At 40.7% G+C, this 24072-nt stretch overlaps 1 protein-coding gene across 6 annotated transcripts in view; it reads right to left on the bottom strand.

The window, feature by feature from the left end:
• The window catches only part of RIPOR1 (RHO family interacting cell polarization regulator 1), a 299897-nt gene that overhangs the window by 191522 nt on the left and 84303 nt on the right, over positions 1-24072 (bottom strand). For 5 of the 6 annotated variants that reach the window (XM_072422972.1, XM_072422974.1, XM_072422976.1 and 2 more), the window contains 2 exons: positions 16567-16645; positions 1331-1354 (listed from right to left, as the gene is read on the bottom strand). In XM_072422972.1, the coding sequence (XP_072279073.1) occupies positions 1331-1354; positions 16567-16645 (103 nt within the window). Of the gene's footprint in view, positions 1-1330; positions 1355-16566; positions 16646-21234; positions 21374-24072 lie in introns of all 6 variants that reach the window. The other variant, XM_072422977.1, reaches the window with a different exon arrangement.

Raw genomic sequence — 24072 nt, 5'->3', positions numbered from 1 at the left:
GGTATCACATGCTCTTAAGGAGGATGTTAAGGTGTTTTGGTGGGAACGTTTATTTGGATACAGTCCTAAAACAACTGCAGAAGATTTGCTACGCTCAAAATATTTGATATAAAATTACTGATTTGCTTATGAAAATATTTACTGCTGAAATTTAATGTATGTACATTATTATTTATAAAGCCTTTTGTCAAGAGAATGTATATTTTAACTCATGCTTAATCACCTTTATTTAATGTTGGTCTGATGTATCTCAGAGAATGTCATTAAGTATTTTGTAGATTTTGTATTCAACCAAGATGGCTAAGGAATACATGACCCTATACCCACACCACACCTACCAACAGAGAAGATTGTTTGTTACCTAAACCAGTCAGAATAATAGTCTGCTATAAGGAACCCATTATCATCCTAAAAGTTTCCAGGAGGTCCTGAGACAAGCCTGATTGAGCCATAGACCATTATCTCATCTATGAACACACTACTCCACTCTTCCAAGCCAGAAGGTTGAAAGAGTACTCCTGTGAGGATTTCCTGTGAATACCAAGAGAGTTGTGATGCACAATGCAAGCTTCAGGCCTGCAGTCTTCCCAGATGCCTAAGACCTACAGCAAAAATCAAAGAGTCACCTTTGTTGCCAGTACTGGATACCCTTTTTATTTTATTTTTTTGCTTATACAACACCAATTTGAATCTAAACTAGTGTTACCAACAAGGAAGTGGTGTGGGTGTCAGGCTACCCAAGTCTCTTGTATGAGTACAAAATCCTTGAAGGCAATATAAGTTCAGTAAATGAACTTGAGGGGGAAAATGATGCAGACTTTATGTTTTTATGTAAGAAGGAATCATAAAATTTTATTCTAAACTAGTGTTGCCACTGTAAGAAGGAGTCATAAAATATACTATACACAAAGCTTTTGCCTCATAGTAACAAAAGACTTCTGCCACCTACATGTTGTTTTCCACATTGCCCCAAGGGGATCTCAGGGTTCAGGACATCATGCAATCTGCTACTGTATCAATATATATTTTTTGTGTTATTTAATAACAATTTTTAAGTTTAAGTTTAAAATGTGAATTCCTGAAAAGTCCTTAATATTTGTTCTATAACCATACATTGATTTCTTTTAGATTTGGAATGTGTCATTTGGTATATCAAAAGGTTTGGCTGGGGAGCACCAATACAAATGTTTATTTTAATGTCTTAAGTGCTTTGTTTGTATAGTCAAATTAAAAAGGAAAAAAAAGCTTTTGAATCTTCAAATGAATCAATAATACAAATATATACATGTAGGACATAAATAAAGTTATTTAAAGAGAAAAATATTCTTACCTTATCAAGGTCATAAAGAAACCCCTGCAAAAAAAAAAAAAAAAATTACACATATTGACCAAGCCTTTTTTACTTTATGCTCCATTTTGCACATTCTGATAATTAAGATAACAGCAAATTACACTTTGCAAAGAAAATAACTACATCAAAAATATAATTTACCCTTTTTCAAATGCTCACTATTGCCTTTGTAAAGGACCCCCATCATGTCTTGTATGGACATTACAAATCAGAAAATATTTAGAACAATTTATAATTGGGAAATTGTTCTACTACTGTTAGACATACATTTAAATGTAGAGGTGCTCTGAGCCTGAAAATTTCCAAGTCTGACCGATTCCAGATGGTTTTGCAATTCAAATGTTTTATAATATAAAAATAAAATTATATATATATTATAAACTTTTTTTTTTTTGGGTAAATCTGAAATAATTTTTTGGATTGGTTCAACTTTAGTTATGTTGTTGGTGGTTGTGGTGGTGGTGCTATTGAGGAGTGGAACAGCTTGGTCAAGTTACTGTCAATGGTTGTGAAGAGGAAAAAGAATCATAAAAGGATCTAAGCTCATTCTCCTGACGACTCCACTGAGTGATAACAAGTCTCACCCTGCAGATGTGTCAGTGCCACAGAGGACATTTATCCAGTGGATCATATATATATATACATATATAGATACTTATATACATACATATACTGCCCCCACCTGTAGCCACTACTCCTGCTATTTGACATTGCATGAACCTGGCTATGAATCCAAATTTAGGGGGGCATAGACCCTTGATGAGCTACTGGTCAGAAAAGTGCAGGGACGGCATATAAAAAAGAAGAGTGAAACAGTAAAGACAGAAACAGAACACAAGATAGACATATAAAAAAAATACCTAATGATCTATACAAAAAAATTGACCACCTTATTATTCATCAATATCAGAAGGGGGTTTAATCATGCCATGTTTGTCATGAAGATGTTGAGAGTCAGAAATCTCTTCCTCAATAAATTCCCCCTCTGAGGCAAAGGGGCAGCTGACAGGGAGTCATATGACCTGACCAGGAAGTAAGCAAAGACTGGGATCCCTGGTGCTGGCAGCAGAGGAATACAAGGTGGGTGACACTGAGGAAAAAGATTTCCTGGTCCTGCGGGGATCTCTGACACACAGTCTTTCTTTACACAGTGAAGCAGACAATGCAAAGAAACACAAAAGAAGATTAATAATAGAAATGTGGACTACCAACCATAGAATACCCAAAATGACAGGAAATTGCAAAGAAGAAATTTAAAGCTATTCCGGTTCTATGCTTCATTTCAACAGAACTGTTTCATGGGTGGCTAACCCTGAAACAAGTGGGGAGCCATCCACTGTCTCCACGATTAAGCATAATTGGTACAAATAAATGGTGTTGTCGAGGAGATACTAAATGATTTCATTAAGTCATAGAAAGCAAGCGCTGTGAAATAGATCCTACAGATTTAGCAGGTGGCACTTCCTCTTGAACATTGCCATTGCCCCAGTTCACTGAAATTTATTTGGACACGCTGCAACTTAAATGGCCAGGTCTCCCACAATACCTGCACAGATTTTGTTCATATCTCAAGTTTTTCTGAAACACAGAGAGGTCCCCATATAGCATAATTTGCATAGGTTCTAGTTCAATGCTGGCAGAAGGATTAGAAGATTCTGGCTGCAAAAAATAAGAAGTAAGTTCATGAGGTTACGGTAGCTGCAAGGCAGGATGGTGGACCCTCTGTGTCACCAGCTCAGTTGATAGAGACGTTCACAGGGTACCTCTCAGGAATGAGAAAAACAAACAGCAAGTACCTAGAAGCAGAGCCAAAGGAACTCCTTGTTCAGGCAACTTCTTGTTGCCCTTCACTTACTTTTAGGAGCCATGTGATGTCATGTGATGGATGAAGCTATGTGACCTGCTGCATTCTATCCTACCACCAAAGGAGTTCCTGGAGACTAGAGGTGGGTGGTGTTCACATCCCCACCAGCAGGGGGAGAGCGTCTGTTAAACACTTTGGTCCTCTGAGGTAGTGGAGCAGCTGACTCGGAGTCACATGACCTAGACCAGGAAGTGTGCTGAGGAAATGATGCCTTAGCAGAGCTGGTGCTGGCAGCAGGGGAGTGTAATGTGGGTGGCACTGACTTGCACTGGACCTGCAGGGATCTGTGACAGTACCCCCCCCCCCCCCCAGTGCTCAACCCAGAAATTTTTTTAAGCCGGGTGGGAAGAAATTTTAGGTGGGTGGCAGCCCCTGTATTGTGACCAAACTCTTTGGTAACCACCCAAAAACAGCCGGGTGGGTGCTGAAAAGTGCCGGGTGGTGCGTTCAGCTAAAAGTGCCTGGGGAGAACCCTGCCCCCTCTTAGGGCACCCCCCCGAGCTTGTGGGGAAACTTGGCGTGGAACTCCCTGAGTAGACGGTGAGCATGGAGATCCTTACAAGTGACCCAGGAATGCTCTTCAGGATGAGTCCAAAATCTATTCTACTTCATATTCTTTTTCTGAAGCAGCAGGGACAGGTCCAGGGGGTATAGTCATCTTAGAGAATCTATTGTGAATACCCGGTTTGAGGAGTGAAACGTGAAAGGAATTATGGATTTTTAGCGAAGAAGGCAGTTTCAAGTTGTACATGACTGGGTTATTCTGAGACAGGACAGGAAAAGGACCAATGAAATGTGGAGCCAACTTGGGAGACGGCATCCGTAAGCCAATATTTTTTGTAGAAAGCCAGACCTTCTAGCCAGGGGAGGTGCAGGGGATCGTTTTTTGTTGGCCCATTTTTTGTAGCATAGGGAGGAGCCCTTTAAAGTCTCTTGAACCTCTCTCTAAACTTGCCCAAAGTGGTCAGCAGTAGCGGCTGCAGCAGAAACATCCGACGGTGCCAGAACAGGAGCAGGGAGCTTGGGGTGATGACTGGAGACAATGAAGAAAGAGCTGTGACCTGTAGACTCATTGGATCAGTTGTTGTGAGCCAGCTCAGCCCAAGGCTGTAGGTCATACCAGTTGTTTTGCTGGGAAATTACATACATGCAGCGATACTGTTCCAGGGATTGGTTCGTCCGCTCCGTTTGCCCGTTAGACTGGGGGTGGTAGGCAGTCCAGTCCAGTCCAGCTTGATGTCCCACATACCACAGAGGGCTTGCCAAAAGTGAAGTGAACTGCACTCCACGTTCAGACACGTGTGATGATAATCTATGCAGGCGGATGACTTCCTTAAGGAAGATTTTAGTCAAAGTAGAAGCAGCAGGAAGACCAGGAAGGGGAATAAAATGGGCCATTTTAAAAAATCTATCTACCACAACCCATATTGTGGCGAACCCATTAGAGGAATATAAAATCGGTGGAAATGGGAGTCCATGGCAGTCCTGCCAGTCCTGATACCGAGGGGGATCTGGAAGGCACCTTGTGCCACAAAATCTATAATATAATATTATTTTTTGGTTGGTTATTCAAAAGTTTTGTGCTGTCCGTGGTGACCAGCAACCTTAGAAGTATTACCCCACTGAAGGACCAAAGGCGCTGGCTCTTTTTAACAAATTATTTCCTGAGGGGGATTTGGTCCAGCTGGACTGGGGCCATAAGCATGATTTGTGCAGGGTCGATAGCAAAAGTGGGTTCTAATTCTGTGTCCTCCTTTTCAAAGAGGGAGAGTACGGGCATCATCCCTTATATTTTTGTAACCTGGACAATACACGAGTATGAAATTAAACCTGGAAAAAAAAGTGCACACCGGGCTTGACGAGGATTCAGGTGTTGTACCAATTGTAAGTACTGCAGGTTCTTGTGGTCAGTGTATATAGTTACAAGATGTCGAGCTCCCTCTAGTAAGTGGCGCCATTCTCTAAGGCGAGTTTGACTGCAGGAAGCTTGCAGTCTCCGATGGAGTAGTTCTTCTTAGCTGGACAGAACTTCTTAGAGAAGAAACCACAGGACCTCAGCTTGCCTACCGCATTCTTCTGGGAAAGAACTGTGCCAACCCCAAGAGAGGAAGCATCCACCTCTAAAAAGAAGGGCCGAGAGGTGTCAGAGCGAACCAGGGCAGGAGCCAATACAAATGCCTTCTTCAATAAGTGAAAGGCCTGGAGCGCCTCTGGTGACCAGACTTTACAGTTACTACCCCTCTTGGTCATAGCTGTAATTATGGCAATCAGTGTGTAGTAGTCTTTATTAAATTGCCGGTAGTAATTAGCAATGCCCAGGAACTTCTGGACAGGTTTTAGCCAAAGTGGTTGTGGCCAGTTTAGCACAGATGAAAGTTGGTCGGGCCCATGTGCAAACCCTGCACAGACACAATGTAAACCAAAAATGGAACCTCAGAGAGTTTAAACTGGCACTTCTCTAGCTTGGCATACAGTTTGTTCCCCCTGTTCCCCCCTTTGGCAGATTTTTTTTTCATTCTTTGCCTTGGACTCTAATGTCACTTAAATGCGACTGCTCAGTCTGCAGCTGCTTCCTGCACCTTTTCAGCTTGTGAGCTCTCTGTGCAGATATTTACTGGGCTCCAGCTAGTGAGAGAGGGGTAGGGAAGGGGGGTAGGTGGAGAAGAAATTCAGGAGAGAAAGAAAACATAAACTTGCCAGTCACAAGCTGGCCTCCTATAAACACTTATTATACATACACTTATTATACATACATATTACACATATTATTATTATTATTATTATTATTATTAATAATAAACAGGATTTATAAAGCGCCAACATATTACGCGGCGCTGTACATTAAATAGGGATTGAAAATGACAGACTAATACAGACAGTGATACAGGAGGAGAGGACCCTGCCCCGAAGAGCTTACAATCTAGTAGGTGGGGGCCTTCGTGGGCGGGCACAAGTGCCGCACGCTGGATCACAGAACAGGCAGAGATCGGCGCAGCCGGGGACCGGCGGGGACACAGGTAAGTAAAAAAATATGCCCCTGTACCTCTCCATTCGGACCATAAGACGCACCCTGATTTTCCCCCCACTTTAGGAGGAAAAAAACTGCGTCTTATGGTCCGAAAAATACGGTATATTTTTCATGGATACAAGCTGACCCAGCCAGTGCCACCAGGGAAGACTGACATTTTAGTGCAAGTAAGAATAGATTAATAATTGAAAGACTAGTTTTTGAGTATAGTTCCCCTTTAATTGTGATCCTATTCAAACCTGTATAATCAATGCAGGGACGCAGGGAAAACTCAGGATGATGATTTGCAGATAAAGCCCCTCTCCAAGTTCTGAATATAATCAGACATGGCCTTAGTTTCAGGGATGGAGAGAGGGTATACTCTACCCCGAGATGAAGAAAAGCCACAGACAATGGCGCAGTCATATGGGCCAGGCGGTGGTAGCGTCTCGCCTGTTTTTTGCTAAAAACATCAGCAAATCCCCAGTATGGTCTTAGTAAGCTAGGCTGAGGTGACACAGCAGCAGAAAAGATTTGCTGGACGGTAAGTAGCCTGGGAAGACACTGCTGGAAACAGGTGGCACTCCACAAGAGAATGTATCCAGTGCTCCATTCAATGATGGGGGCATGTCTGCGCAACCATGGCAACCCCAACAAAACTGGATGGACGATCTTCGGAACCACCAAAAGGGAAATAGCCTTAGTGTGCAGGACCCCAAGTTTCATAGAGAGTTGCACGGTGGTATGCTGGATGTAGTCCAGCAGAGCAGTGCAATTGACCATGGATGTTGTGCTCAGAGACCAGTTGTTGGCTGGTGAAGTGTCCAGCAGCGCGGGAGTGCAAAAGGGCTTGGGTCCAGAAATGGTGTCTGTCAGGTTTTCCTGTCTGTCAGATAGGAAAAGTTATTTGGGATGGTGGAGAGGTAATAGTTTTGCCTAGGTAACCCTCACCCCATTTCCCTAGGCACTAGCGTTTGGGGCCTTCAAAGGACAATTGAGCTTGTGGTGGCCCTCCTCAGCACAGTACAAACAGAGGTTCTGATGCCTGCGACCAGCCCGCTCTTCAGGGGTAAGTCGAGCATGGTCCACTTGCATAGGCTCAACTCTTGGAAGAGGGGGTAGGTAGAAGGTAGGAGCCAATTTATTAGGATGCTGGACTTTCTGGGTTTCCCGAGCCCGCTCCTAGAAGCTAATATCAATTTGTACCTAGAGAGACACCCTTGCCAGAAAACTGCCACCAGGGCGTCATTGTTCCAATTTATTTGGGAGGCAAAGTTCGGAATTTCACCACATATTGGCCTACTGTTTCTGAGGCTGCAGAGGAGGCCCAGCCAGGTTCATCAAAGACTTTGCGGAAGGTCTGTAGGAAGGCATCGAAATCTCCCATAATAGGATTGTTTTTTTCCCAGGGGGGCGAAGCCCAAGCAAAGGCCTCTCCTGACAACAAGTAAATGAAGAAAGCCACATTGTTTGGTTCTGTGGGAAAGTTCCAAGGCTGCAATTTAAGCTGAATTTGGAATTGGTTAATAAACCCACGACGAGCTTGAGGTCACAGGAGTAGCAGGAAGTAGGAATGCGAAGCGCGCAGTATGGCAGCATGGTGCCTGGAGCTGAAGCAGGTACTGGAATCCCAGATACAGGGGATGGAATTGCAGTTGCAGAGATAGGAGACTGGTTAATGGCAGTTTGGAGCTCATTCAATCATTCATCACACCTCCGGAGAAAGTCAACAACTTTCATCTGAAGTGACTCCTGTTCTTGAATCTGCTCCCGAAGGTCCTGCATGGAATCATGCAATGGAATGTCAGTGGGGTCCATGGCCTGAACAACTCACGGTAGCTGCAAGGCAGGATGGCGGACCCTCTGTGTCACCAGCTCAGTTGCTACAGACGTGCACAGGGTGCAGAGTCTAAGCAGCTGCCTGGTTTTCACTAGAGCCTCTATAGGTGAGGGTGTTGCCCTGTGGGCAACTGTCAGGTTGCAGCCCCCGTGCAAGCAGAGGCTGGTGACTGCTGATGGCAGAAACAAGACATGGTACTAATACGAGGAGCAGAGAGTAGGGAAGCCAGAGGTCAGGGCAGGCAGCGATCAGGAGTAGTCAAGGTCAAGCCGAGGTCAATACACGAAGAGTCAGGAACGAGGGAAACAAACAACAGGAACCTGGAAGCAGAGCCGAAGGAACATATAGTTCGGGCAACTTTCTGTTACCCCTCACTTTTTTTTAAGGGCAAGTCATGTGATGGATGGAACCATGTGACCTGCTGCATCCTATCCTACCACCCGAGGGGGTCCTGGAGCCTAGAGGTTGGTGGTGTTCACATCTCTGCCAGCAGGGGGAGCGGATCTGTGAAACACTCCAGTCCTTTGAGGTAGTGGAGCAGCTGGCTGGGAGTCACATGACCTAGACCGGGAAGTATGCTGAGGAGGTGATGCCTTATCAGAGCTGGTGCTGGTAGCAAGGGAATGTAAGGTGGGTGGCACTGAAAGAGGCACAGGTCCCCTGGAAATGCAGGGATCTGTGACACATGGCAGGTACGTCTTTGTCTCTCCATCTTTCTTGCCACAAGTCTCCTGTCACTTTGTGTGCTGAGCTTAATGCAAGCAGCAAAGTCTCTATGTTTCCTTTCAGCTAATTCATCTTAATTTGTTCTGAAGGTCCTTTTCTGAAATGGAACCATTGAGCCTTGTCATTTCATGCTGTATCAAATACCCAGCAACTAAACTCAGAAGCATGTTGTTTTTGCTGGCAGTGGAACCCAGTTATGTCAGATTTAGCTTTCAGAATCTTTTGGTTGCAATTTATGTACTTGTATTTGTTGTCCTCTGATAACTTAAGCTTGATTTTGCACAGAGTTAGTTTAGTAATCTGCTGAAACAAAACAAGATCAATTCAAGCGGTCTCTATTTTAGGGTCTGATTATTCTGTCAGTTGATCACTGGACCAGGTGCAAGTAATCAATTAGCCATGCAAGTTAACAGCTCAAATCAGATGAGACCAGACCTGTTAAATACCAAGAAGAACAGTTACTGACAACATCCTGGAGAGTGGCACTGACAACTGCCAGACCTAAGCACTGAAATACAATAGTGGAAAAAACATCTGAAATGATGAAAAAAAGGAGAGTAAATCCACTGGAAAATTAAATAATGTGACCCCTTTTGCTGTAAATACACAAAATTACAATAAGCATACCACAGGTGAATATACATACCATAATACAGTCTAGCTGGTAAAGTCTTACAGATTGCTGGAGAAGATAAAATTCAACATCATATTGAGATCCACAAATCCTTTGATGTTTGCAGAAATGTTCCAAGAAAAAAAAAAACAGCATCCAGTTGGCAACCAAATGCAATCAGCATCCAGTCGGCAACAGCAACCAAAACAACACAACCCTGTCAGCTAGGGACCATTTATTAGACAGGACATCCCCAGGAGAAGGTAAATAAAGTGAAGAAGAAGGAGCTTACAGTAAACATATAAACAGTGTCACAAAGAACAATTAACGGGAGTTGAAATAATAGGGAAAACAAAATCCTCTGTTCACGGTAAATGTTAATTTACAAGAGAAAGTTATCAAATAGAAGGACTGGGATAGAAAAGCAAAATTTTAACATATGCAGAGAATCCCATTGCAGAGTATATGAAGTTATTCATTTAGGCGCAAACTGCATATGGTTTAGTCAACAATATGACATTACAAGGACCTAACAATTTAATTTGTTCTTCTAAAATTTTCTAGTATGATTCATTCTGACAAGCAAACCTGCATTAAATAAAAGATCCTTAACATAACATATATGTAGAAAAATATTATTTTTTTATCATCTTTCTGCTTATTATTTTATAAACATTTTTATTTTTAAAACACAAAAACACTTCATCACTATGGCCCCAGAATCTTTACTCAATGGTAAGAGAAATGAAGGACACAGTCTTGTGTGCTTTTAAAAGCCCTTTGAAGTGCACATGACAAACACAAAGAAATACAAGATATAACATTTAAAATTATATAAAATAAAGTGCCATTCAGGATCTCCAAAACAAACAACTGCCATTTTAAGTTATTCAAAGAGGAACTTCCAATATAGAAAACCTTTAAAGGTGTAAAGCTGTCGATCCCTGAAATTCCAGTAAAGTCTGTCCCACGCTGTCCCGGCTTCCCTTTTCTTGGTGCAGCCTGGACACTGAGCACTACCGTCTTCGTCCTTCTTCTGCTGATGTCATCTTGCCTGAATCAGATGATGCACCTTCTTGTAAATGTAGGAAAAAAATGTGCCAATCTCACTGCGCATACAAGAGATCAGCACTTTTTTTTACATTTCAGGAAAGACCCAGGAAAACAGCCTGTAGCCTCCTGGCATGTGTGACGTGTGTGGGAAGCTGCGGATTTCCCTTTCAGTCATCATAATTTGGCCCCAGAATCTTCATTTAAGGTCGGAGAAACTAGGGACACAGTCTTGTTTGCTTTTAGGAGCTCTTTGTCGTACACATAACAAACACATAGACATACAAGATACAGAATGTAAAATTACAACAAAGCAAGGCTACTAATACTTTACTTTAAAACCAACCAAGTACCTATTGAACATTAGAAACCTAAGAAAGTTGATCCTTTTGACTCTTGTACAGCTTTCTCTAAGTATCAGATACATTTCTCTAGCACATAGGTTCACCATAATCTGTACAGCAATAACTATGAATGGCACATATCCAAATTTTTAACTTAAAAAAGCCTTCAATATGACTATCAAGTTAGATCCTCTATAACAGGCATGGGCAAGCTACAGCCCAAGGGCCGTATTTGGCCCAATACGGTGGTTTCTCTGGCCCTTTGGGTGTTCCGCGGCTCTGGCTGGTGCCACCCTGAGCAGGGTCAGGAGAAGGACTCAGCTGGGGGTGGCGCATCGGCCAGAGCCACGCAACACATCCCGGCTTGTGAAGGTGTGTGTCCCTGCACACAACTCACCCACTCTCCCATCACAAGCCCTGAGCTTGTGATAGGAGAGTGGGCAGGTTGTCACTGCACATAACCCACCCACTCTCCCATCACAGGCTCTAAGCTTGCGATGGGAGAGTGGGTGGGCTGTCACTGCACATACCTCGCCCATTCTCCCATCACAGGCTCAGATCTGCGATGGGAGAGTGGGCGGGATTATGCCATCATGACGTCACATTCAGTGGCATCAAAATGGCATAACCCAGCCCACTCTCCCATCGGCCTGGCCCCTCCTTAAACTTTAATATGTGGCCCCTGACTGAAAAAGTTTTCCCACCCCTGCTCTATACCCTGCAATGAGAGTTTCCACACATGTTAATATTTTGCTTTTCTATCTGTACTCTCCTACTTTGTACCTTTCTCTTCTAAATAAACTTTCAAACTTTTACTGTAAGTGAAGGATTTTGATTTCCTAATCACTAATAATAATAGAATATATGAGAAACAGAAAAAGATCAGGATTTTTTTGTCAAAGACTAGGTTGTATTAATGATAAATTCCCATAATACACAATACAGGTATTAAATGTTTCTTAATGCAGTGGAATCATGGCATTCATAGGTGTAGTCACAAATGTACTAGACATAGACCGTCTAATAATTACTAATGTTTAATTGATCGCAAAAATTTGCATACGTAAAACCGTGACACTGACGCGTTTCGCCCAAAGTAGGCTTCCTCAGGGGTAGCGGCACAATTACCAAAGCAATGAACACATACTTGAAAGCATCTAGATATGTAGTAAACATAGCAAACAATCAGACTGGCTATATAGTACATATCACATATAAATAAATAAAAAGACTGGTTTGCAAAAATGATGATGTAGTTCAGTGTTATCAACATATTTTTAATATATCTTAATAAATGATAAATAACAATATTCAAAATATAGTAATGACGTAATCCTAACAATTATAGTGATATATATATATATATATATATATATATATATGTATATAAAAATGGAATGGTAATAAGAAGAGATATCTAAATAATAGGGTACTAACTTACATTGTTCCTGGAATGGGAAAGGAAATTGTGGATATTTGTTTGGTCTCCGGTGAGGTAGAAGAATGTCAATTTTAGTGATTTCCGTGCCAGGGAGAGTATTTAATAAGGGGTAAGTGTATTGATGATGAGCCAAATAAGATGGAAAGAAAGGCTACATATAGGGCTGTGAAGCCATTTTCCTATATTGAACATCAGCAGTGGCATCCTATGAGCATTTTTTTTTAGAATAATCATTAACTCAACCTACTGTTTGCAAAAAAACCCTGCTCCTTGTCTGTTTCTCATATATCCTTACTTACTGGGTTGGCAACAAAGCCTTTGAAGGGCAGCATTCATTACATCATCACATGCATACAGCCCCTCTCTTATCCCCTGTATCCCCTGTCAGGATATAACTGAAAGAAAGCTACCTCTAATTTTGTTATCTCATATTCCTGGCTATGTGCATAATTTTCCTTTTTGAAAGAGTAGTCATGGACCTTACAGATGATTTCTTAAGGACTTAAGGTCCAGGGCAATAAGGTCTAAACACAGGCAACCTAGAATGGTATTAAAAATCATATGCAGGAGAGTTTATTAAAAAGGGACTGTTGAGAGGTGGGACAAGGAGCAAAAACTCGGGACCCTGGTTAAGGAAATTGCACAGCTCTGTATCAGATCAACCCACCCAAGCCCATGCCTCACTGAAAAGACTTATACATGAAAAAACTAGAAGAATTGTAATCATACTAAACTTTATTTAAAGGAAGGGTATAAAAGTGGTCACTTCTTAGCTGGTGGCCCTTAAGGCCACTCATAACTATGAACTGTTAGACAAACCGGCATACAGATATGGCTAGTCAGATAGTTTCACAATTCCAGGAATTTTATGTTGAACTTTCAAACTTCCCTTCCCAACAAGTTTACCAGGGACAGGCAATTGGACACTATTAGACGAAATTTACCTAATGGTGGTCTCACTCAGTTTAGACAGAAGGTGGTGAGTTTCTGGTGAGGAGATGAAGGCAGCACTTTCATAAATGAAGACAGGTAAAGCCTGGACTCTGATGTGGGGGGGGAGTTATAACCTAGTGACCTATGCCAACAATTTGCTTTTCTTTCTTTCTCAACCAAATATCTCTGTAAGATATGTAAAGGCTATTTTTATTTTTAGCAATGAAATGTTGACCTTTTGACTATAACAGATTTCACAGAAAACAAACATATCCAGGGTATTCAAGAGTCAGGGTAAGTGGTCCAGTTTACAAAACCAAGAGAGTGGATGCTCTGGTCAAGCCATATTTTTCCAAGCAGGGTGGTATGAGTGGTGGATGAGTTTCTAGGGTCTCCTAGTAAATTCTCTTGGAGCATGCACAGTAGTTAGTGTGGTAAATTCCAGAAACAGAACAGTAATGAGCCAATAACAAATGCATAGGTAGCATTAAAGTTCTGGAAGCAGAGAAATTTGTTTTTAAGTCAATTCCTCTGTGTAGTGACAGAGAACTCCAGGATAGTGACAGGACACATGGGGAAATCGCCTGGGAAATCCAGGGAGACTGAAGGGAAAACTACAATACCATATAAGTGAGGTATTCTAAAACAGCTTTGATCTATTACAGACAAAGGCTTGGGATTATTATAAGTATTCCATTATTTAGGGTTAATTAATGTGTAATATTGTCTGTGTGGACCAGTAGTAGATTAGCGCCAATTCTGTCATCACTGTGTATTAATTAGAGTACTTACATTTTATTGATTCATTCAATTGTTGTATTATTGTTGGTGGGAGTCTGCAGAGATTGCAGAGGACATTCTAATTGTAAGATGTATGGTCATCTTGCGGGAAGTTTACCAATAGCTTTCCATATTATCATTATTGTGATTTACATTTGTATATAAATGTATTCTTAACATTTTAGCAATATCATAAACCATAGCTTGTGTGTCATTTGTTTAGTCTCACATTCCCTAGAACCTACAGGGAAATATCACAAGGGAATTTCTTACATCTCTTTGCCTAAGTTAATGTTGGAATTTATAATTCCAATTTATTATTCTAATTTCAAGATCATTTTTAACAAATCTGCTGCTCTTGGTCAATCAGGCTTTGTTCCTTTGGTAAACTGACCAACTGCCTTATCTAGGCATTATGCTACCAGCTACACATAAGTTGTTCTATGAGATTTTTTTTCCCTTGCAAAAAACTAAAATAAATCTAAAATGACTAGTGAAAGTGTGCCTGTCTTGGTTTGGGAGGACAACACTCTTTAGGGAGTATTTACGTACACTTCAATCCTTATTGACCCACTTTATTTGGAATAACAGATGACCATGAATTAGCGACAACTATCTGACTAAACCCAAATCATGCAGAAATTTGGGCTTCTTTTTTTAATATTTGCTTCAAGGTGAAGTCAGTACATCTTTTTTTTTTTAAGGAGAAACCTAGGTCTCTGCCTGTTTAAACATATACCGTGCTGGATTTGAAAGTATACCAATGCTGATGTTTTATTTTTTATATGTGATATATATTGCAATTATTGATATGTCTTTACAAGAGCTCCATGTATGTTTTTAATATATGTCATACAATAAATTAGATTAGTAACTTTTATCACTGTTGCATTAAATATTGGTAAGGCACTTGAAAAATCCCCACAACATAGGACATTGTTTTTGAACCTGTATAGAAGGGATGTGGTGCCGCAAAAGAAAATCTCCCCTCAAATTATTCATTTGGAATATAGGAATTTTTTAGTCATCTAAAGCTCTTCGAACATTATTTTGTGAATTTTATTTTGGGACATTACGTGCTTTTAATTTTGTTCATCAAATTTCATCATCAAATAGTTACTTGAAAAGATTTAGGTATTTACATTTTAGCTCTCTAAGCTGCCAGTGTCCCCATCTATCTAATTATACTATGTTGTGAAATGAATATTTGAATGAATGTGTAAACAATTAAATGGACAGTTCCAACTGACCTTGGACAAAAACCTATTTGTAGATCCAAGTACTGTGATGGTAATAAGCAAATCTGTAAACAAATGTAAAGCTCCCCTGTACTATGTTTAAAAACATGTTATTTGACCTATATTTCAATTTATCAAAAAAAACAAAACAAAACAATTTTTACTTGATACATGCTCCCAGAGGTGTCCTTGAACATTGAATGTCCTTTCCAGACTTGTGCTTTGCAGACAATATGAAAGTTTACAGCCATATATTTTCATACAATTCAACACACATTTGTTACCATCAAAAAGTAGCTTCTCCTGTGTCAAATTTCTATGCTCATCCCTATGGGTGCCGACTACTAGTCATGAACAAACTTGAGTGCGTAGGGGTCAATGAGAAGATACCCTTATTACAATTTATGGTGTTTTAAGGAAAGCTTAGGATTTTAATTACAAAGGACTGTTACAAAAGCTTATTCCATCACTGTTTATCTTTAAAATAAAAAAAAGATATGTATGCATTTGTGTCCATCTATAATAAAGCATTACTAAAACTACTCTTGTCTTGTAGCAGGTGCTGTTTGATTGAGAGCCAGTATTAGGCCCTTTTCAGTGGTCAAAAAATGTATTGTTAGCTGCTCACAGATGCATAGCAAACTGCCGCTTTGTGCCCAGGGGTGGCAGCCTGCATTGCAGGTTAACAGGCTTGTGCGTGTTGTTCTTGCATTTGCAGTGGCAATGAGATTCTTTCGCCATATGAGAAAAAGCAACCACAGGATCAGAGGCAGTAAGTCGCATCTATGAACCATTTTTTATATGTCAGGCATATCATAACTTTAGTAATGACAAGTTTGTGAGCTGTTTTCCCAAATCTCAGTAAATAAGTTATTTTACTTAGCAGTTGTGTGTGTATGTAGCATTCTATTAAAAGAAATTTAACTTCCCTAAAGAAAATTACAAATTCTAAAAAAAGAACATGTGCCATACCTACCAATCTAATAGAAACAGAAAGAACATTACTAATAACATAGTGGGGGGCCTTTAATCTATGTGTTTCTGACCTTTAACAGCTTGGTAAAAGAGTGTTTTAATATTAGCTGTTGTGGAGGGACAGATTGGAGGAACAATTTTTCAGGTAACCTGCATTATTTTCATTTAAAAAATGGCATTTTAACAGGGGTGTGTACACCTATTTAATTCACCTTTGTTACTATATAAGTATCACAGTTTTGTATTAACTTTGCTAATTGAGTTTGATTTATTGAAATGTTTTATGTGGCCCCAAATAAATCCAAATTAGCATGCTTTTTGTCATTTTTTTTTATACATCAAATACATACACCTCCATAAATATTTTACTATTTTTGCAAACAAACATTGTAAAATATATTTACCAGCCTGGAGTTTCTCCTAGATGCTTTGATCTGTGTTGTTAACATTTCCAATTCCTTCTGGTGAATCTCTAAATATGCCCTAGGAAAGGCCAAAAAAGAAAAAAAAAACATTAACATGCATCTAAACTATAAAAACCATAAAATTATTGTAGTTTACTTTTAAACCAAATTTTAATGTGATAAATCCGTATTCTTTTTGCCACCATCTTTTATACATGTGAACACACTTGACTCTCTTCATTACAAGAAAATTAAAAAAACTTATATAACGCTATAAATAAAATAATTTACCAATACTGGTATTGAATCCAATACAAAATTATATACATTTCCCGCCGCTCCTCCAGCCCGCACCAACGTCACCGGGAAACCCCGGAGAACACACGAGATCTAACACTGAAAAATTCACAGTAAACTCAAGGCCCTTGCACATGGTCTGGATCCATGTGGATCATGGGTTAACACTCCCATAGCCACTGCTTCCTCACATGACAAAACACTGTTTGCCCCTTTGTCCCACAAACATAGGAACCAACTTTACAGGGGTTCCCTGCACCATTGTCTATATTGCTTAACAAGCTATTGAAGATCAGTTTTTATAAACTCTCTTACAATTTCTCTCTTCATATTTTACATCTCTGGGGTTGTGATATTGCACTTCCCCTATCTGCTGTATCTGCTGTATCTGCTGCCTTTTTCTATGCTTAGTTATAAGAGGTCTGGCACACGTTTTCTTTCTCACTGAGTGATCATCAGTAATATCAAATTATCTCCTTATTCTCACTATCACCTCCTCCCAATTGTTTCATGAGACTATGGCATGTACCATGGCTTTACTAACCAGCTTATTTTTTTCCTTAAGGTTTTTATTGATTTGGGCAGGAGGGCTGCACACTTTTTCTCTAAATCATGACCCCGATTAGCAGTTAGAAGCAACTGCTAGCTGGTCTTTTGGAGCCTTATTTTCTGCCTCTGCTTTCTTGGTTCTTTAAGTTTTAGTACAGAGAGCATAAAGGAAATTCCAGTCTATATGGGACACAATTTTACTCTCTGTTTTACTTAAACCAAAGCTCTTAGGTTTCCCACCAGGTTTCACCCAGCCCCATTTCCTGTTACACCTAGATATTAGAGAATCTTAGCAGGTAAGTCCATTTCCATTTCAATAAAATCATAGCTATAAAATCACAAAAAATTACCATAGCATTACAGATTCTCAGCTAAAACTAAACACAAAATTGTAAATCCCAGACGGTATTCTGCAATCTGGTCTGTTCTTCATAATTATGTTACTGGTTTCTGTGCCACCATATGACAGACTTGCTTCAGTTACAATCAAGCATGATCTGATCCTGTTTATGTGGCTGATGAAGATTCAAAACCAGAAATGTTTACATAAGCAGAACTTAATTATCTTTTTAGTGATCTAAATCTTCCCAAAGACAATGCATAACTTCTTGCTTTTAGGCTTAAGCAGAAACACTTGTTTGTGAAGGGCATTACTGTAATTCACTAAAGAACACAAAATAATAACTTGACAACTTTCTTCACTGATAACGTGTCATTGTGCTATTGCCATGACATCAATGGACTCTTCAACAGTTTAAAACAAGAGCATGCTACTTCTAAATGACATGGAAGCTTGAGGACAGACCTACTTCACAAAGGCAATATCAAACCAGGAATACAGATTGCCTATTCTGTTAATCTAAAGGAGTCCTACGACAGGAAAGATATTGCCTGAAGCAATCCAGTAAAAAATACACCAGTGGAACACCTGTGGTGATCTAACAGCCATTGGCATGTTGATGGGAATGCAAGCAGGATTGCTGTTTCCTGTGCCTCTGGGATGAATCGTAACTGTAGGACACTATGTCGAGCGTGTCTATCAGCCAAGAGATACCCATGAGCCAGGAAAAAGCAGAGACAAATATATGACTGGATGCTCTGCATAAAATATTATAGCCACTTCTCCATATCAAAATAGGCTTGATGAAGAACCTTGTATATGCCATGGGTAAAGCAACCTAGCATGGTTTTTAGTACTTTGTTGAGGAATTTCAAAACATAACATCACTTCCTTCAAATCCATTTTGCAGGATGAATGTTTGAAACAATCCCACTCAGCAGTTGAGGTAGATGCTTGGGAAGCATTCAAGTGGCTCTGACAAAACTTCCTGGGTAGCTATTCCTACACCAAGTTGGTCTGTGCTTATGTTACCCATTCAAAGACTCAGTCTGTATGGATGGCGTGTATCCTTGCTGAATGACACTGATGGCAGATAGCTTTACTCGCCACACTAATTAAAAAGTTAAAAAAGTCTTCTCTAGCATTCTACTAGATATATAGGTTAAAGCAGCATTTAAAGTAGGTTATAGTGCAGGTTTTGGAGGTAACATCTTGTACATTTTCAGCCCTGACTACCTAAGACTGAAGTAACTAGTGAACAATTTACTTTACTAAAAGGTGGGAGATACTTACTAGCTAACAATAACAGGGGGAATTGTAATACCAACACACAAAAGGGATAAACAGGCCGTTGTGACAGCAAAATAGACATAAGGAGTTCAGAATCTGCTTGCTACATATCACAAACTGGGATGTCACATGTCACTAAAAATACACTTTTTGCACTCCTCTCTAGGCTTCTTTCCAGACAATCTCTGCAACCAGCACCAGGGAAACTGTCATGAAGCCAGCTGTACGCCCACAAGGGAAGCTAACAAGCATCTCTCCCCAAAGGAAATAGACAGGACTATGTCAAGCCTGGGGACCACCAAGAGCCCAGTGCCTCCCTCAGGAGGAGTCAATGGAGTGGGGAATGGTCTCAAGGCTGTTGCTGTTTGCTCAGCAAGTCTGCACTGCATGTCCTGCCTACGTTGTGGGGTAGTTTGAGTGTCGGCTGTTTGTGAACCAAGTGCCAACTGTGGCCCTTTTGGATTCAGGTGAGTATGGTGACACTTGTGCGAGCCAGTGTGCTTGGTGGGATTAGGATCCACTGCAAAGACTTTCCGGGTAGCTTGCATCCATTAGGACACAAGGACATACACTGTGGCTCTTGTATCCTTTACCACTGCCAATGGTGTGGTCACGCATGAAGCCAGAGTGGTAACAAACCTGGTACACCCTGTTTTTTGGGAGGTGACTTTCCAATGTTTTGGGATCTGTGGGAGGAAAGAGGGTAACCAGGTAAAAAACCCAAGGATGAGCATTGAAAATAGTGCCATTCCTCCCTCATCTATGGACATTAATTCAAGACTCTGGGGGACTAGAGTGGTAAAAATTGACATGCTTATTGATGAAGATGAAAATGCTAATGCTAATGTTAACATTAATGGCTGTGTTAGTATTATAGGTGCTGATGAGGAGATGTGTTAAAAAAAGGTTAGAAAAGTCCCTTGCCCTAAAGCGGAGCTTTCTTCTGAGGGAGGGATTTCTCACCTCAATAGGTCATACTAGGGGCAGATGATGAGGATAATTTATCTCAGCTGGTACAACCAGGGTTGGATGTATCAAGGGGAGTCTTTGGCATAGTTCAGTTGAGAGACCCCACTCTAATTCATGTGAGGGAGCAAGTTAGTGTTGTTAATGGGGTGCCCCAGGAGCCTGAGGCTGATGAAAGGTGGCCTCACTTTGCTCTTAATAATGATCTTCTCTACTGAGTCACTAAGGTTAAGGGGGTGTCACCAAACAAATGCTGGTTCTCCTGCCTTACAGGCAAATGGTGCTAGATCTGGCCCACAATGATGTACCTGGGGTTCACCTGGGGGGCAGAGAAAACTCAGGCACGAGTTACAGATCGGTTTTACTGGCCGGGTCTAAAATCAGAGGTCAAAACATATGACCCTACTTGCCAGGTAACTACACTAGCTCTCCTCATTCACAGTCCTATGGTGCCCTTGCTATAACCGAGGTAGAATTTGAACTGATAGGCATGGACTTTTGAAATGGGCCTGAGGGCACCAGTATATATTGGTGATTCTCTATATTTAACACGGTATCCAGAAGCCATTCCCTTGAGAAGTGCCACTGTCAAAGCCATTGCTCAGGAGGTATTCCAGACATTCTCAAGGATGGGCTCCCCAAGGAAATACTTAAGGACCAGAGCACCCCTTTCTTGACAAAGGTAATGGCTGATTTGTGCATGCTATTCCAAAGAAAGCAGCTATGCACATCAGTCTATCATCCTCAGACAGATGGCCTGGTAGAAGGGTTTAATAAAACCTTGAAGTTAATGCTTAGAAGGGTGGTACAAAAAGACAGAAAAAGACAAGGACTCCAGTTTACCTCCAGCTCTGTTATTTGGAATATAGGAAATTCCTCAGGCCTCATGGTTTTTCCCCATTTGAGCTTGTATATGGAAACCTGCCCCTAGGGCTTCTGAATATTGTGAAAGAGGCATAAGAAAGTGAGGCTAGTCCTCACAAAACTTTATCTGGTTTCTCTGATGTAGGAAAGAATTACAAGGGTAATGCAATTGGTTAGGGAACATTTGCTTAAGGCCCAGAAGCATAGTGTAGACTGCATAATTGCTCTGCAAAATTAGGACACTTTCAGGTCGAAGACAGGGTGACTGTGCTCATTCCAAGAGTTGAAAGCAAGTTTCTGGCACAGTGGCAGGGTCCTTTTGATGTAGTAATAAAAGATGGTAATTTATAAAATGCACCAACCTGGGAAGAGGAAGCCGTTCCAGATCTACCATGTACATTTGTTAAGCCTTGGAAAGGAGGAGTCTTGGGAGGATAAGTACATCATTCAAGTTTCTTCCTCATTGTCCAAAGCACAGATTCAGGGAGGTCTCGGGAGTTCCTACAGAGGAATAAGGAGTCTTTCTCAGACTTGCCTGAGCAACATTACATTATCACTGAACCTGAAATCCCCTGTTGAAGTAAATTGTACTAGGTTTTTTTTGGTCTTCCTCTGGACCAACTATGTCTTAAAGGGTTTTACATCAGGGATATGTTTATTTCCCTAGTGGTTAAACTTGATAGACTTTGTCTTTTATCAACCTAACCTACTATGTAACTATGTAAAGTGTGTGTTAAACCCCAAGGTATACCAGAGGCATAGCGGAAAGCCGTTTCAGAGGAGATCAGGAAATGTTAGAGCTAGGTATTATTGAGGAATCACAGAGTGAATGGTTGTGCCGGATTGTGTTGCTTTCCAGACCAATGCAACCTGCGGTTCTGAAGTGACTTCCAGAAGCTGAACAAGGTATTCAAATTTGATGCCTACCCCATGCCCTGGGTAGATGAATTATTCAAGCGACTAGGCCCCACGCGGTATATCACTACCCTGTACCTTACAAAAGGGTATTGGCAAATACCTTTAACTAAATTTGCCAGGGAGATAACCGCCTTCTCCACTCCTGAAGGTCATTTTCATTAAAAAAGAATGCCCTTTGAGTTACAGACTGCCCCAGACACTTTCTAAAAGGTAATGGACAAGTTACTACACCCCCAAAAGAAATATGCCTCGGTGTACCTAGATGGCGTTGTCATTTTCACAAGAGACTTGGAGTCCCATCTTCCCAAAGTTAGGGCAGTGCTAGACTCTCACTGAGGTAAGGTAGGTTCATGGTCAACCCAGAGAACTGTGCCATTGGAATGGAGGAGGCAAGATACCTTGGGTACATTGTGAAAAGATGGCTTGTAAAACTCCAGATAAACAACGTAGAAATTATACAGAACTGGCCATGCCCTCTTACAAAAAACAAGTGTGAGCATTCCTGGGCATAGTGGGGTATTATTTGTGCCCAACTTTAGGCCCCTTTCAGCCCTTCTGACTGATTTGAACAAAGGTAAGAAGTCAGTCACAATAAAGTGGAATTGAGAACCTGAGAAGGCACTCTGCCAGCATTCTGTCAGAAGTGCTTAGCCATTAGGTGAGCCTTGCATTTACTGCACTAATACTTGCTGGGCAGAAAGTTCAGGTTGGTGTCAGATCATGCCCCCTTATAGTGGATACAACACAACAAGAAAAAAAATGCTAGAGTGACCTTGAGAGTTCTTGGCAATACAGGAATTCAAATTTGTTGTGGCGCATAGGTCTGGGAAAATGCATCAAAATTCTGATGCTCTTTTCCAGAATCAATCTTCAGACAGAAAGGATATACAAGATGCCACGGGTGCATCCTGGATAGTTGTTTACGGCAAAATAGCACTGAGGAATGCATTTTTTGTTGAGTTAGATCTTACACTTGTTTTTTACTCATTTTTGGGTGGTGATTCCAAAAATGACGCCAGTTTTTTGCTATCACATCCAGTTTCTAAGATACAGGGTACCCTCCATTTTTGTCAAAAAACATACAAATTTTACATACAATGAAAAAATATTGAAATAATAACTTGAATGTACTGTTTATTTAAATAGTTTTTTTTTCATACAAAGGATTTATTTTTACTTTATGACACCTTTTTTTTACAGTAAAACATTTGAAAATGAATTGGGTAAGTGGTTAAGGTAAAAATTTACACCTATAGCTTTTCCTGGAGGGTTCAGTATTAGGTCAATCCCGCCAGATGCTCCAACAATAGTCAGCTATTATATGTACATCTCATCTAACCTGATACCGTCCTTCCATGACCTTCAAATCTTGGTGGAATCGTTCACCTTGCTCATCACTGACTGCACCATGGTTTTTCGGGAAGTTAAAAAGATGGCAATGCAGAAAATGCACCTTGGTGCTCATATTGCAACCAAGCATTTTGTAGCTCTCCATGAATTTCTGGACAATTTCTGTGTATTTATTTGCTTGTGTGTTTCCAAGAAAGTCTTTGACAATGGCTTTAAATGATAACCAAGCATTCTTTTCAACTTCTTACATTGTCCTGATGAAATTGTCATCTTTGATGTGCTGCCGAGTCTGTGGACCAACAAACACACCAGGCAAATGACAGGCTAGGAAATGCCAAAATGAGGTACTGGAAACATTCTTCTTCAGTTGGCAAAGCTTTAACGAACTGCTTCATCAGACCCAGATTAATTTGCAAAGGTGGGAATATAATATATTCTTTATATCAACAAGTTGCTCATGTAGAATGTTTGGATCACCTGGTTTTAGGGCAGATCTTGGAGGCCAGTTCCTTTCCATCCAATGACTCTCATGAGCTCTGCTGTCCCATATGCACAGATAACAACAGGGATACTTGGTGTATGCTTGTTGCTGACCAAGAAGGAAGCATGCCATATTAAGGTCAACACAAATGACCCAATTGTGTTTGTGATATTGCAACAACTCAATGCCCCTGATTCATCAATGAAATCCGCGCTCGCTGGAAGCGCAAACGTACGCGCGGCCATCGATCGCGGATTACCGCGGCCCGAAATTCTCACCAAGCATTTGTGATCTAATTAAAATATCATTGTCGTTTGTCTTTATAGAAATGAAATAACTGAAAAAAGGATTATTGTCAAAGGTGGTTTAAAAAAACATTTAGTGATTTCACTTGTGTATATATGTCAAAATACAATTAAATGCATATAAATATATAAGCATTTTCATTGAT

The sequence above is a fragment of the Pyxicephalus adspersus genome, chromosome 9 (assembly GCF_032062135.1).
Source record: "Pyxicephalus adspersus chromosome 9, UCB_Pads_2.0, whole genome shotgun sequence".
NCBI lineage: Eukaryota > Metazoa > Chordata > Amphibia > Anura > Pyxicephalidae > Pyxicephalus > Pyxicephalus adspersus.
Note: the sequence above shows the minus strand (reverse complement) of the source record. Positions and strands in the feature narration are given on the sequence as shown.